This window comes from Oryza glaberrima, chromosome 11, assembly GCF_000147395.1.
Source record: "Oryza glaberrima chromosome 11, OglaRS2, whole genome shotgun sequence".
In the NCBI taxonomy this organism is placed as follows: Eukaryota; Viridiplantae; Streptophyta; class Magnoliopsida; order Poales; family Poaceae; genus Oryza; species Oryza glaberrima.
Genome location: NC_068336.1, coordinates 7,685,948 through 7,701,037, shown reverse-complemented (window position 1 = coordinate 7,701,037; position 15,090 = coordinate 7,685,948). Strand labels below are relative to the sequence as shown.

At 40.7% G+C, this 15,090-nt stretch overlaps 2 protein-coding genes across 9 annotated transcripts; both read left to right on the top strand.

Moving 5' to 3' along the window:
• Window positions 1–772: 772 nt before the first annotated feature.
• LOC127754558 (ankyrin repeat-containing protein At5g02620-like) lies at window positions 773–7,780 on the top strand. 5 transcript variants are annotated; one of them, XM_052280128.1, is made up of 5 exons: window positions 773–983; window positions 1,529–3,111; window positions 4,147–4,833; window positions 5,129–5,658; window positions 6,553–7,780. In XM_052280128.1, exons 3-5 carry the CDS (start codon window positions 4,209–4,211, stop codon window positions 7,150–7,152), a joined length of 1,755 nt encoding a protein of 584 aa, XP_052136088.1. In that variant the 5' UTR covers window positions 773–983; window positions 1,529–3,111; window positions 4,147–4,208; the 3' UTR covers window positions 7,153–7,780. The 5 variants fall into 5 exon arrangements, with proteins under 5 accessions (XP_052136088.1, XP_052136087.1, XP_052136092.1 ...); XM_052280127.1 differs by having other exon boundaries at window positions 1,529–1,872; window positions 6,553–7,779; XM_052280130.1 differs by having other exon boundaries at window positions 935–983; window positions 1,539–1,872; window positions 6,553–7,779.
• An 823-nt stretch (window positions 7,781–8,603) lies between these two features.
• Window positions 8,604–13,625, top strand: LOC127754559 (ankyrin repeat-containing protein At5g02620-like). 4 transcript variants are annotated; one of them, XM_052280135.1, is made up of 5 exons: window positions 8,604–9,197; window positions 10,009–10,078; window positions 10,532–11,351; window positions 11,463–11,989; window positions 12,966–13,625. In XM_052280135.1, the coding sequence occupies exons 3-5, from the start codon at window positions 10,790–10,792 to the stop codon at window positions 13,554–13,556; spliced, it is 1,680 nt and encodes a 559-aa protein (XP_052136095.1). In that variant the 5' UTR covers window positions 8,604–9,197; window positions 10,009–10,078; window positions 10,532–10,789; the 3' UTR covers window positions 13,557–13,625. The 4 variants fall into 4 exon arrangements, with proteins under 4 accessions (XP_052136095.1, XP_052136096.1, XP_052136093.1 ...); XM_052280136.1 differs by having other exon boundaries at window positions 8,604–10,078; window positions 10,532–10,676; window positions 10,782–11,351; XM_052280133.1 differs by having other exon boundaries at window positions 8,604–10,078; window positions 10,532–10,676; window positions 10,747–11,351.
• The last annotated feature ends 1,465 nt before the right edge of the window (window positions 13,626–15,090 follow it).

Genomic DNA, 15,090 nt, shown 5'->3' with positions numbered 1-15,090 from the left:
CAGGGTTTCCATATTTGCTACTGACGATATGTTTACGATTAGTGTTATCATTATCCTCGTCGTAGTCTTAGTGCTGCTCACTCAGTGTGCAAGGTCGCTCTGGCTGCTGTTCGGGTTCTTCATGTGCTGACTTCATCCCATAATTCATGTTCAAGCTGCTTGCTCCATGTCGATAAATTATTATTAAAAACACTAAATTCTTGTTAAAAGTACTGTTACATGTGCTTTATACTTCCTCCAATATCATAGTTCTTTACATTTTGAATAATGACACAACCTTAAAACACTACTACAAAACATCAAATAGATGTCGCCACTATAGGAGCCGGAAGTGTTAAAACCGGCACCTATAGGTCTTTTCCCACCTCCGCGGCCCGAAACACAAAAAACCGGCACCTTTAAGTGATTATAGGTGTCGGTTATGTAAAAAAACCGACATCTATAGTTATACTATAGGTGTCGGTTGTTAGTATAGACACCTATAATAAATTAAAGGTGTCGGTTGTTTTTAGAAAAGACACTTGTAAAAACCGAGCCGTGAGCCGAGCCGCCGAGTCACTGCTCTCGTTCTTATCCACACTGCCCGAGTCATCGTTCTTATCCATTCATCCCCCGCTGCTCTCTCTCTCGTTCTTATCGCTCTCTTTCCCTCGGCTCTGTCGCCTCTCTCGCGCGTCGGCGGCGCGCGGTGGCAGGAGGGAAGGTAGCGGCGGCCCGGCAGGAGGGGAGGCGGGGCGGCGGCTGCGGGTGGTGGCGGGAGGGAAGGCGGCGGCGGCGCCTCCCCTCCACCAGATCTGGCCAAGAGCGGCAGCCTGGCAGGAGGGGAGGCGGGGGCGGCGGCGGCGCCTCCCCTCCGCCAGATCTGGCCGGGAGCAACGGCCTAGCAGGAGGGGAGGCGGGGGCGGCAGTGGTGGGCGGTGGCGGAAGGGAAGGCGACGGCCCGGCAGGAGGGGACTCGGCGACGGCCCGACAGGAGTGTTCATGTGCGTATTCTTGTGTTCATGTGTTCATGTGTGTTCTTGTGTTCATTTTGTGTGTTTATCTTATGTTCTTAATGTTCATGTTGTGTTCATCTGTTCTTGAAGTGAAATTGCTCGATGTATCGAGCCGGCTTTCAGTCATCATTGCCGCCTCGGTGGTGTCTGTTGGGAAAACCGGCACCTAAGGCCGGTTCCCACCGACACCGATTAGCTTTATTTTGTGTAGTAGTGAAAACATATCTTTTAACTATAATTGTATATTATAATATGTAAAAAGAGGTAAATATTTAATTTTTATTAATATAATTTTTTAAAACTAATCTATATGTCATGTTCTAGTGCCTTCAAACTAAGTATTTTAAACATGATCAATAGTCAAAGTTCTAATTATTTGTCATTACCCTTATCTAAAACATCAAAATTCTGGTTACCATTCAACCCTGCTGAATATAGTCGTACACCCGTTACTCTAACACCATCTATCTAGTGCTTCCTTGATGTCTTTCCTCCATTATTGCATCAACATTTTTTTTATATTTTGTTTTTAGTGGAAACCAGCTGCTGATGAACATACAAAACCAAAAAAGCGCGAGCATACTGTGCTGTACATACCAAGAAGAAGAAGGAGAAGAGGTAATGGGCAACAACGTGCGGGCAGGCATCACGCTCGATAGAATTAATTGTTTGAAACGATGATATGATAAGAACAAGAGGGAGACCAACTGACCTTAATCCATTATTCATGGAAGCGTGAAGGTTACGTACTTACGTTGACATGAAACTTCATAGTATATATGTCGACCTTTCATCTGCAATCACCAACTAAACACCCCAGTTAATTGGCTGTCATCTCCGTCGTCTCTCACAGCGAGCATTGTGCTGCCTGCGCAAGGTACGTTCGTGTTGTTCAGCACTTCAGCTTTGTCTTACTATTTGATATGCTTCATCGTCAGGCCGATTCATAAAATGGTCGTTACATAAGGACGCGTGTGGCCTGATATGTAGGTACTTCACTGTTTCTCCAAATAATGTGGAAATTTATAGTGAGCACCTAATTAGTAAAGAATAATCTTTTAGACGATTTAGTATACAAAGTATTAATAAAATGGACTGCAAAATTTGCTCCGGGACGTTCTAGTTTTGTATTTTAGTTGTTCAATGGGAATTAAATTGCTCCGGGATGATTCTCGTGTGGGGGTCAAAATTTTGCAAAATTTGCTCCGGGACGTTCAATGGGAATAAAAATTTTGCAAAAAGATGATTCTGATCATATAACAGAACTAATACAAAATTAGAGTAAGACCAAATCAGCATTTTCTGCCCCCCATATACAAAATTAGAAATGGCGACGTAGGGTACTGACTATCAAGGAGGATCTGGCAGAGATACAACGATGGGCTAACCTTAGACATCCGATGTCGTCACTATAAGTGTCGGAACAGCTAAAACCGACACCTATAATGCCTTTCCCGCCTATGCACCCCCCTCCACACATTAAATATTCAAAAACCTGCACCTTTATGTCCAAATATGATTTAAAAACCGCGGCCGCTCCACCTAGCCCTCCTGCCGCTGTCGGACCTCGCTTGCCGCCGTCGTTGCTGACATGTGAGATGAGAGAAAAGAGAAGGAGGTGATAGAGAGAAGAGAAATAGGAGAGCTGGCATGTGGGTCCAAAGGCATTTTTTACATTTCACACGAAAATTATTATTTTAATGGATGCGGTGTCCACCAGAAAATATCTAACTTTTGGGTGTGTTTTTCCCCCAAAAGTCACTTCGTCTTGTGTCCTATGGCTAAAACCGCGAAGTCACGGTGTGCTGTAGCAAAATTTCCACCAAATTTTAGACAGGTGCAATATGTTGTCAACTTGTGATCCATTTCAGCCCAATTAAGTAAGGTAGAGAAAGGCCCATTATATTCCTGCCAATAAGCCTAGCCACCACCAGCAGATGACCCACCACGTCCACGCAACGCTCATCGAATCCCCTGCTGCCGGCGGCCACCGCGTAGGCACCCACGCCGATGAGCTCCGGCCGTACTCCACCGCCCACCGGCAAATGCCGAACGGCGGCGTCCAGGGGGATCCGGTCAACGGCGACCTGGGGTTGGCCAACCCACACCCCTCTATGTAAGTTCTTGTTCGTTGAAATCTAAGGTGGCGAACTAGTTTTTTTTTTCTTTTTTAATTTATTTTTGAAGGTTGTATCTTAGTTGGTTCATCCTCAGATGTGTTTGAATTCAATGATCAACAATCAATGTGGACCCGTAGAATAATAAATCATGGCGAAGATGTAATCAGTTTTGCATCCTCATTGTCTAAATAATCCTAGCTCTAACAATGCTTGCGGCCCTCGCGTTTGATAAATACTTTGGTTAGAAAAAAGCTTTCAATTATGCGTGGGAGAGCGATGCGTTTATCTGATCTCAACACTCAATTGTTGCGGAATTAGTTAGATCTCACTTTCAAATTACGGAGATAACGACAAAAAGTTATGTAACAAATATATTATAAACAATACTCATTTTAGATCTTAAAATGGTCTTTAAAAATACAAGTTTGACCTCTAATTCATATTGTAAAACATTTAAATTATTGTAACATTACTAACCTTTTTGAGGCAAATATATGCATGAGTTTCATACATCCAATCTAAATATTTTAAATGAAATTGATGTTAAAAGTTTTATAGTTTGACTTCAAACATGTCCTGAACAACTTGTTTTCATGACATTTTGTTTCAAAAAAAAGAAGTTTTCATGACTCAAAGGAGTACATATTTGCTTAATCATTAGAAACAAAATTTATCTGAAGTTCACATACGTTTTGCATTTCAGAAAGAGGTGTACTGAAACAAGTCCCCATTAACCATTTGTTGCTTGATATATGTCCCTGAACGTTATCCATTGCATGAACACTACCAATAAAACTTTTACTAGCAATGTAGTATAGTTTGAAAGAACTAAAGAGGCCAAGAATTTTTCTTGTTTAAGTTCATTTCCTAAGTGTCACGTTTAGGATTGTTTGAACACTTCTTTTCAATTCTTTTTGTGTTCTTCCTGAAATTTATGTTCCCTGATCAAGCTCTATAGCAAAAGACTTGAAGAGGAGACTGAATAGTGTTATCTCTTTCCTCTAACCTTCATCCATTTTTTTTTCTTTTAGGGACTTCATCCAAAGTTGTTGAAATAAAAGGGAGATCATTCTCTATCCTTTCCATAAGATAGATGGCAGCCTGTGCAGCCAGTACTGCAACCATAGATTGGGAGCTCCTGGAAGCGGCCATATCTGGTGATACCAGGTCAATGAAGATGAAGTACATGGATTCACATGATCCTACAATTCTGCTTGGAAAAAATCCACAAGGAAACACATGTCTTCATATATCTTCCATGTGTGGCCATTTGGAATTTTGCAAAGATGTTCTTTCACTTCCACAGGATCCAACCGTGAAGAAGAAACTACTCACTACTGTGAATGTGATGAATGAGACGCCACTGCTTACTGCCATAACAAGTGGCCATGTTACTTTAGCTGCTTTTCTACTCAAATACTGCCATGAACAAGGATTCAGTGAGGTAATCTTGAAACAGGACAAGCACAAATGTAATGCACTGCACCATGCCATTCGCAACGGCCACAAGGACCTGGCACTGGAGTTGATAGCGACTCAGCCTGCCTTGTCCAAAGATGTCAACAAATACGGCGAGTCTCCCATGTACATTGCGTTGATGATGAGGGATTCTAAGTTTACAGATATTTTTGAGAAACTGTTGGGAATTGATGGTTCTTCTCATTCAGGAACCTATGGCTACAATGCTCTCCATGCAGCTATTAGAAATGGAAATCCAGGTGAGAACTATGGAGTTCAATTGAGATCACATGGCAAACTAGCCTAGTATCATGAAACTTTATGCTTTGAGCTTTTTAAGATCCTTGGGGACATGCTTTGTATTGTCCTTGAGGAGATGCCATACTTTTTAGTATTTATATATGATACCTCTCGGTACCTCAATAATAGGTAAGTGCAAGGAGGCACCATAAACTAACGCTAGAAAGTGTGGTATCTCATATTACCTTCTCAGGACAATAAAAACTTTGATAATCCTCAAATTGATACATCCTTCATGCCTTGGTTTGTCCTCAGATATTGCTAAAAGAATCATCGTTGAACGCCCAAATCTGGCCACAGAAGAAAATAAGGATGGTAATACTCCAATTCAGCTAGCTGTACGTTGGGGAAAGATCGACATGCTACGAGTATTGTTGAAACATGACAGATCTCAAGGGTATGTTATCAACAGAAAAAATGGTTATCCTCTCCTCCTTTCTGCTGCACATCGAGGTCATGTTGCTGTTGCCCGAGAGATTATCAAATATTGCCCAGATGCTCCATATTGCAAAAAAGATGGGTGGACATGTCTTCATAAAGCTGTCAAATCAGGTAATATGGAATTCGTTGAGTTTATCCTTGGGGAACCACGACTTCAGAAACTCGTGAACATGCGTAGCAGCAAGGGGAAAACAGGTCTACATTATGCCGTCCAGAAGTGTGATCCGAAAATTGTTGCTGCTTTACTTGACAAGAAAATAGACTTGACAATTCTTGGCAGTGACGGTAATGCAGCCGCTTGGGAATTACGGGATGCCTTGGATAGTGCGAAGACATTAAACTGGGTATGTATGTTTGCCATAGGTTGATTTTTTTTTTTCCATTGATGATGTGGTCATTTTGTCCATTTTGCAATCACCGCTAGTAACTTGATTTTACTATCAAGAAATTAACAAACATTAATTAGGGAACATCTCAACTCCCGTGAAAAGAATAATCTGATTAATTAAAACTTAATATTTCAAAACACTTTACTATTTACACAATGATCTTGCCTAATTTGGAGTAAAACCAAACACATACTTGCAATAAAAACATCTGGAACAATTTGAATTTTATATGGTAACTTTGCAAGATGGTAGCAAACAGAGAAATTGTGAAATGATGCCATGTCATCCCCATAGTTTCAGAGGATTCTTGTTTCTGTGCCATTGCACCTTATCAAATCTCACCAGTTATAATAGTACAGGCACATTCTGGTCCCAATAATTGATGGTACAACAGCAAGCTTTGGTGATGCATCTTTTCAGATTATAACTTACTATTAAAAGCATTGATGTTCACACACATTTATGTGGTAGTTCTTATTTATATTCCTCATTATGTTACAGTAGCACAAAATTATCTCTGTAAACAGGGATTGCACGAAATTATTTCACCTGAAAGTTTCATTTTTTGAATTTAGGAAAAAATATTTAAACTTGGTGAAAAAATTTTGAATTTCAACTTTTTTGGGACAAAATATTTCTTAATTTCAGATCTATTGGCTCCTCACACCCCCAAGCCCCAGAGGAAATCCTTTTTGGCTTTCTGAAGTGTTCATGAACCCTTCTGGTTAAGTGTAGTACTTCATCATATATCATCAAGGACCACATAGAAAAACTTATTCATGTAATAGATTAGCTGATATTTTAGACATACTGTGAACTCTATTTATTCCTCTCTCTGGATTAATGCAGAATGAAGTGTCAATGCTTATGATTAAAGCTGATCCTCCAAATGCAAAATCCGTTTATAATCTTCATGAGGAAGCCAAAGAAAAGTTGATCAATGCGTCAAGGAAGGATGCAAGGTCGCTGACTCAAACATACACAAGCAACACTTCGCTAGTGGCGATCCTCATCGCAACAATTACCTTTGCTGCTGCTTTCACCCTGCCTGGAGGATACAGCAGCGATGCTGGAAGCCAGGGACTTCCTATAATGGCAAGGAACGTTGCCTTTAAGGCATTCTTGATATCAGATACCTTAGCAATGTGCGCCTCACTTGCTGTTGCGTTCATATGCATCATAGCAAGATGGGAGGATCTCGATTTCTTGCTTTACTACAGATCCTTCACCAAGAAGCTTATGTGGTTCGCGTACATGGCAACAACTACAGCATTTGCAACCGGTTTATACACAGTATTGGCCCCTCGGCTGCTATGGTTAGCTGTTGGAATTTGCTCTGTTGCTGTTTTAATGCCAATTCTCACTAAGGTGCTCGGGGAATGGCCTGTCTTAAAGCTCAGAATTCGGTTGGGCCAAGCTTTCAAATCAGAGTTCCTTGATATGGTCTGATATTATCGATATATCTTGTAAATGATAGCATATTATATCGTTATTGTTCAAATATATGTGTCACGTGTTGTTTGATCAATAATAGCATACATTGTTAAATCTTTAACTTCATGTATATAATCTAAATAATGTACTCTGAACATTATTCATGTGGAGCTTATGTAATGACTTGTATCTTTTTTTTCAAGTTCTTGTTTATTGTTATTGATTTGTTAACTGCAAATTATATGCGAGTTTTCATCACAGTTTTAGCCTTTTAGGGATGTTCAAGGATAATTTGTGAACAATGGAAAAATTAATGCAAACTAATGTGTCACATACTTGATTGTAAAATTATTACAAGGATGGGGATATGAAGTTGTAAATTTCTAATTCATTGGTAGGGGTAAAAAAAAGTTTTGTTAATTAATAGTAAATTAATAAATTAGTCTTGAGCTCATCTTACCTTCATCTCCATAGCCACTATTTTTTGTCCATCACTTCTGGTTATTAAAAAAAATAACAACATACCAAGCGATGTACAGCTCAGTTGAATATTGGGAACAGAATATATCATTCTGGGTAAAATGATCATGGGAGAGCCTGAGATAGCATGATTTTGCATGTCTGGGCAAAACCTCACCATGAAAAATTCAGATCTTGAACAAAAGTTGACTGAATTTGAAGCAGTTTAATCAAACTTCAACCAAATTCATATATATAATTGCGTGAGACTAGTCCAATCTAAGGTGCACCCATCTGGGGTGTACATGAGCGTGAATGTGGCTTGTGTGCGTGAGTATATGTGTCTAACTTTTATACAAGAAAGAATAGTTAGTATATGACAAGCCTAGGGCAGCTAGGGCTTTAGGCTTGTTTCCTAAATTCCTATAAGATTCATTTAAATTTTAGTGAAACTTTCGAAGATATAAGGTATCTAAACAGGTTGTGAGCCCTACTTTTGGTGGTTTCCTGGCTCCGCCCCTAGTATATACTATGTAGTTTAATCACAATGGTGTGCACCATGACAATGCAATTAGAAGACCTAATCAAAACAGGGGGCTAAATCAGTGTTGATGTCATTATCGAAATTGTTTAGCGTTTGGCGTGCAATAGATAAAACGATAAGAAGGCTGGGTTGGCGACCCTCTTAAGATCCCTATAACTGCCTTCAGCAGCATATATGGATCTTTAGCTACTGCTCTCCGATTTTATATAAGGTACAGTACTTCTGCGAGTTTTATGCCATTCTTATTTCATACAATTTGATCTTCTATGCCATTCTTTTGTGGATTTTGTTGTATATGTGCTAAAAAAATTTGGGAATTTTAGAGATTTTGATCTTGTCATCAGTTATACTTGTCACGTTTGATGGAATCCTCTTATGATTATTTACAGGTGGAAATAGAACAACAAAAACATCCGGTGGGATTTTTCTGTTTATCACTATTGTACTATAAAATATCACCATAGCGTTGGTACGGGCAATTACTAGTATGATATAGGATAAAAAGAAAATTTGATAGTTATTTATATATCTAGTTTTGCGGATTAGAATTACGAATGATTCTTCTTTTTCTTCCTCTTTTTCTCTATTTTTTTTCTTCTTCCCTTGTTTTTCTGCTCTGATGTACTTTTGCTGTAACACCTTAACTAATAAGATAGAGCCTCTCTCCTCTACCTTCTTCAGTCAAAAACAAAAAAAAAAAAACGAATGAAACTCGACGGTAAAAGGAACTTTTTCCTTCTAGGATTGTCCCGCTGGAACGGCGGGCCCAGGGCGACGCGCGAGCAGGCGAGGCGAGCTAGCCCCAGCCGTAGTGGCGGCGAGGCGCAGAGATGCCGGCGACGGGACGCGGCGGCGCCGGGGAAGTGGGGGAGAAACCAGCTCTCGGCGCGGGGGCGGGTGCCGAAAAGCATTACGCCGACCCATGCTTCTCTATCCGAGTGCAGCGAGGCTGGCCACAGCGGCGCACACAGCCGCAGCCCGCAGCGGAGTTGGCTTGTCGTATCCATGGCGGAGGAGTTGGCTGGCCAGTCGTTAGGATTGCCGACGCACGGACAAGGTGCATCCTCTCCTCTTGCTCGAACGAAAATCCCAAGTATTAGCCCCTTGTTCTTGCTCAAATAAAAATCCCCAGATATTAGCCCTGGCTTGATTGTCGCTTCGTGTTTTATCTGAGAGTTGTTGCTTTATTATTATTATTTTTGGATGTGGAATGTTTCTTTTATGATGCAACTGTAGTTTTTATTCAGATTAGAGCGCAGAGATCGTGTACAACTGTGCACATGTATGGTGTTTGTTAGGGCTCAAAGGTTGTGTACACAAGGTGTTTGTTGGAATGCCAAGTTGGCTGAAGGGGTAGTTAACCATTTAACCTGATGATGTGAGGACGAAAGAACGATTTACAGTGAGTTACTTGTTTGAAAATGGGGAACTGAATAGGCACAATACGTGCATTAGTTTATATTAAGGGGCTCAAAACTAGTTGGAGCTGATCGGTTCTTTTTTCTATTATTATTCAACTAGCCGTTGAGTTAATTGTTAACCATCACTGCTGGGTATGCGTGGCTCAAAGGCTAGACGAAGCCAGCATTATTACTTATTCCTACACTTTTGGTAGGAAAGAAGTGCAAGATTCAATAAGAAGGTAGTTGATACAAGCTACCACAGGCAAACACTGAAGAATAGCACTAGCAGAGAGCACAATAGACAACACACCATCACTTACGCAGTTACACTGGTCTGGTTGAAGCCAGGATTAGCCAGCTCACGGGGGTGGGGGGTAAATTTAGGAAAACGTAGAAAATTGCTTTCTTGTCATCCTCCTCTGTTTTCAGCCCAATCCATTTCTATTTGTGTCCATATAAGAGCAGCATAGTCAACACCATGGTGTCCAAGCTGCAGCAACCAGCCCCATGGGGGAAAACAGCATCGTGCCAACAGGTATGGGTGTTGTTCAAACCTGGTTTTGACTTTTGACAAACCATTGAAAACAGTTCTGCTAGTTCATCAATTCGGTCATGTCACCGTGTCTCATGTGTACCTTCAGTGATGGGTTTTAATGAGTTGAGTTCAGTCAACCCACATTGGACCACCCTATCAACTGGCTCTGAACCCCGCTCCCTGAAATCGTGATATCCTATTAGATCCTACATTACAATTGTAGTTTAAGTAGTAATAGCTTCCAGATTAATTTTACTCTAATCCTAGATTTTCATCAAATCAAGTGCTAAATGTTGATATTTTTCAGTTAAATCTTGTACTACTATATATTTTCCTTTTGTCTTGTCAAGAAAGCTTAGACCACATGTCAGTGGATTTTATTATACGATAGATAATAAACATGTAGAAATGATACATGCTATGATGTGATATACTGTACATTTTTCTTTGCAGTTTCGGGCTTTTTACATGTGTGGAAAATGCAGTGCTCTCTACATGTGAAGAGTGGAATCTGGTTGGAGTTTTACTTCTTGTAAGGCATTGCACAAAGACATCATTCAATATCTTCACAATCAGCACCAAAAAGATATCTCATCAAGTATGTAGCCACAATGCCCCAAAAAATTAGTCACCAGCTACTGGTCCTATAGCTATATTTATTGTTTCAGCCAGTACATCAAGCACTGAAAGTCTGAAACACCAGGAGTAGAGATGAACAGGGGGCTCCTGGAAGCAGCCACATCAGGTGATTCCAGATCATTGAAGAACATGGTTTCGCAGGATCCAAGCATGCTGCTCGGAACAACTCCACAGGGCAACACCTGCCTTCACATATCCTCCATTCATGGCCGTGAGAGCTTCTGCAAAGATTTAATGGTGCTATCCCCGTGTCTTGTCGCTAAAGTCAACTTGTATGGGGAGACACCACTGCTCACTGCGGTGACGAGTGGCCATGATGCTCTGGCCTCAGTTTTACTCAGATGCTGCCTCGAGCTGGGACAGAGCGAGGCAATCTTGAGGCAAGACAGGGATGGATGCAACGCTCTACACCATGCCATCCGCAGTGGCCACAAGGAGCTTGCCCTGGAGCTGATAGAAGCTGAGCCTGCGCTGTCGCAAGGTGTGAACAAGCACAACGAGTCTCCCATGTTCATTGCAGCGATGAGAGATCTCACAGATGTTCTCGAGAAAGTGCTGGAAATTCCCAATTCTTCTCATGTGGGAGCCTGCAGCTACAATGCTTTGGCTGCTGCTGTGAGGAATGGAAATGCAGGTATCTTCAGCATCAATCGTGATTTTGACATTTAGGACTATGTAGAACATTGACCACTTCTACTACTCAAATTTACATATTCCACTTGTGCCATGATCACTTGTTTTTCAGCTATTGCTAAGAAGATTGTGGAGGCACGTCCTTGGCTGGCCAGAGAAGAAAACACGAAAGGGACTTCTCCGGTGCACCTCACTGTACTCTGGGATAAGGCTGATGTGCTACGAGTATTCTTGGAACATGACCAGTCTTTAGGATATATAACAACCACAAATGGCACACCCCTCCTCAATGCTGCCGCATACCGAGGTCACATTGGTGCAGCTCGTGAGCTTCTGAAGCATTGTCCAGATGCTCCCTGTTGCAGTGCGAATGGCTGGACATGCCTGCATCAAGCTGTGCACGCTGGTAATACAGAGTTCTTTGAGTTCATCATGAGGACACCGCAACTCCAGAGACTCGTAAACATGCGGGATAGCAGCGGAAAGACTGCTCTACATTACGCGGTCATGAAGCGTAATCCGAAGATGGTTGCCGCTCTACTGTCTCGGAAAGACGTTGACTACACAATGGTTGACAACAGTGCACAGACAGCAAGCTCGCATCTATGGGATGCCAAGGATGCTAAGACTCTCATCTGGGTACGTATATTTGCCGCAAATTAATTTCCATAAAACTGTTGCAGTTAATTCATGGTAGAAAAGGAAGATAAATTTGACTGGAAATCAGTAAGCTGCTGAACAAATTAAGCATACATACTCATGTAAGGCAATAGCAATGAAACTGAAAAGTAACATTGATTAGGAACCATGAAAGGCATTAGTGCACCGCAATTTCAAAGTACTTGTTGATTTCTCATTTTTATTATCCTATTTGGATCGATTCCCAGTATCTTACCCGGAAATAGAGCTCTCGTATATAAATTTGTACAATCACTTTATTTGATTTACGGAGTAGTAGTAGTAGTAGCTATAATTGAAGTTATTGTATTCAGTCAAAAATGGTCATTTGATTTAGTAGAATGCATTAAATATCCATAAGATCTAGTAGTAAAATGTATTCCCTTCATTCCAAATTATAAGATCTTTATTTTTTACACGGTCTTCAATAACATACTTTGACCATTAATTTATTCCATGTTATATTCCTAATGAATATGAAATTAACATCACATAAAAATATTTTAAAATATGAATCTTGTGATATAACATACATAATACTTAGTATTTATATGATTAGTATGGTTATTAGTCAAAAGTTAGTGAGTTTGATTTTTCCTAAAAAAGATGACACTCTATAATTTGAGATGGAGGGAGTAATAAACCAGAATTGATGCCTGTTAAATACTGTGCAATATACTATTAATAAAGCAAACCCAAACAAGCATCAGCAGCATGAATCAAAAAGTAAACAAAGGGACAAATGACAGAGAAAAACATGTGGCATAAATACATCATTTCCATTTGATTTGTAGGATATGCGTAGTCTTATAAAATGCTGTTACATAATTACATTCTCCTTCATTCTGGCCTCTAATCACAAACTTATAGCACCACTCATTTGCATTGCTATGATAATATCATGTGCTTCATGTGCACCTTTTTTTTACGTGTGCAGAATGAAGTGTCTATGCTTATGTTGAGAGCTGATCCAGAAGATGCAACATGTCTTTCTAACCTTCTTGAGGAAGCCAAGCAAAAGGTAACTAATGAATCAAGGAAAGATGTCAAGTCACTGACTCAATCATACACAAACAACACTTCTTTGGTGGCAATCCTCATCGCAACAATCACATTCGCTGCTGCTTTCACCTTACCTGGAGGATATAGCAGCGATGATGGGCATCCTATCATGGCTAGAAAGCTGGCATTTCAGGCATTCTTGATCTCTGACACCTTAGCTATGTGCTCCTCACTTGCTGTTGCCTTCGTGTGCATCCTGTCTAGGTCAGAGGACCTTGAGTTCTTGCTCTACTATAGAACCATTACTAGAAACCTCATGTGGTTGGCATACATGGCAACCACAACAGCATTTGCCACTGGGTTATACACTGTTCTTGCCCCTCGCATCCTGTGGTTGGCTATTGGAATTTGTTTTCTATCAATCTTATTGCCTGTTCTGACTAAGCTAATTGGTGAATGGCCGGTCTTGAAGCTCAGATTTCGGTTGGGTCATGCTTTTAAGACCAAGTATCTTGATATTGTTTGAGCCCAAAAAAATTTATTATTGATTACAGATTGTACATTACTTAGCTGACTATGTTTATTATATATTGTTGATAGTGGAATTCTGCGCAAGTCCTAATCTATGTACTCTGAAAATTGCTTCTATACATGACTTATGTCAATGGGTGTTTACTTGCATCTTATGTTCCAATGTCAAATTGTTATTAGTTCATTCTTAGGCCTTTGCTTGTCGTGTAAATAAACCGTTTTAAAATTTTTAGGCTTGGCAATTGTTCTCTAGTCAAGGGCAAAACTGTAATTTGACAAGTAAAAATTGTTCGCTTTTAAGATGAGGCTTAGTTTCATTATCTTCTATTCTTTTTACTCTTAGCTCCATTGATGAAAAAAAATATATATTAAAAATTGCTTAGCAAACCTGTAGCAAAGCATGGAGAATCACCTAGTAATAGAAAGTGGAAGGGCCTAGAATCCTCGATGATTCGTCCCCGTCACCGCTCATTGCCATCGCAGCCCGCCATGTCTTAGCATCACTGGAGATCATGGCCCCGGATCCGGTGGGTTAAAGGATGTCAGATCTGGTGGCTTAGAGAACTGGTCGTTGGATCCTGGCATTGGAGCTTTACTTGTCGCGTCGGTGCTGGGAGAAAGGCGATAGCTGTTGGGGAAGACGACACTCGCAAGAACAAGGATTGCCACGTCAGTGCTGGGAGAAAGGCGACAACCATTGGGGAAGATGGCGCTTGCGAGAACAAGGATTGCCGCGTCGGTGCTAGGAGAAAGGCATCAGCTATTGAGGAAGACAACACTTGCAAGAACAAGGAGAAGAGGAGGAAGAGGATGGTAGCGGAGGTAACATCGCCCTCATCCCTTGATTGTCCAAATCTGGATATCCTCATTGAGCCCTTCTTCATCCCTCTCTCTTCTTCCTCCTGGATGTGGTCGAGCTTGGGGTGGCGGTCGTTGCTACCGTGGATGGCGTCTCGACCTCGACGCTCGTTGGCTGGTTGGCACGTCCACACTCGCAGACCATCACAGCTGGTACGGCTCGACGCCCTCCGCTTGCTCCATTGAGTGAATGGATCTTGCTCGTTGGCAACAGCTTCCGTGGATCCGGAAAATATTGCGGTAGATGTCTTCCTTGTCGCCGGTTTACGACAGCTAACATTAGCTCGCTGTTTATATTTTTTTTGGAATTGCTAAAAAGCTGTCACAAGTTTTTTTGGCAAAAAAAACTTTTAAATGTTATTATAGAGTACTGTAACTACACTATAGTTACATTGTACTCCCTCCGTCCCATAATATAAGGGATTTTGAGTTTTCGCTTGCACGGTTTGATCACTCGTCTTATTTAAAAGATTTGTGCAAATATAAAAAATGAAAAGTTATGTTTAAAGTACTTTAGATAATAAAGTAAGTCAAAAAAAATAAATAATAATTTCAAATTTTTTTAAATAAGACGAGTAGTCAAACAACGCAAGCAAAAATTCAAAATCCCTTGTATTATGGGACGGAGGGAGTACACAATAGTGTAACTGTACTGTAACTACATTGTAATC

Excerpts from the sequence above, each read along its gene's own strand:
- LOC127754559 (XM_052280134.1), top strand. The coding sequence starts at position 10,790 with ATGAACAGGGGGCTCCTGGAAGCAGCCACATCAGGTGATTCCAGATCA. Across the intron at positions 11,352-11,462 it reads TGTGAGGAATGGAAATGCAG|CTATTGCTAAGAAGATTGTG; the intron begins GTATCTTCAGCA and ends CTTGTTTTTCAG. Across the intron at positions 11,990-12,965 it reads ATGCTAAGACTCTCATCTGG|AATGAAGTGTCTATGCTTAT; the intron begins GTACGTATATTT and ends TTACGTGTGCAG.
- LOC127754558 (XM_052280128.1), top strand. The coding sequence starts at position 4,209 with ATGGCAGCCTGTGCAGCCAGTACTGCAACCATAGATTGGGAGCTCCTG. Across the intron at positions 4,834-5,128 it reads TATTAGAAATGGAAATCCAG|ATATTGCTAAAAGAATCATC; the intron begins GTGAGAACTATG and ends GTTTGTCCTCAG. Across the intron at positions 5,659-6,552 it reads GTGCGAAGACATTAAACTGG|AATGAAGTGTCAATGCTTAT; the intron begins GTATGTATGTTT and ends GGATTAATGCAG.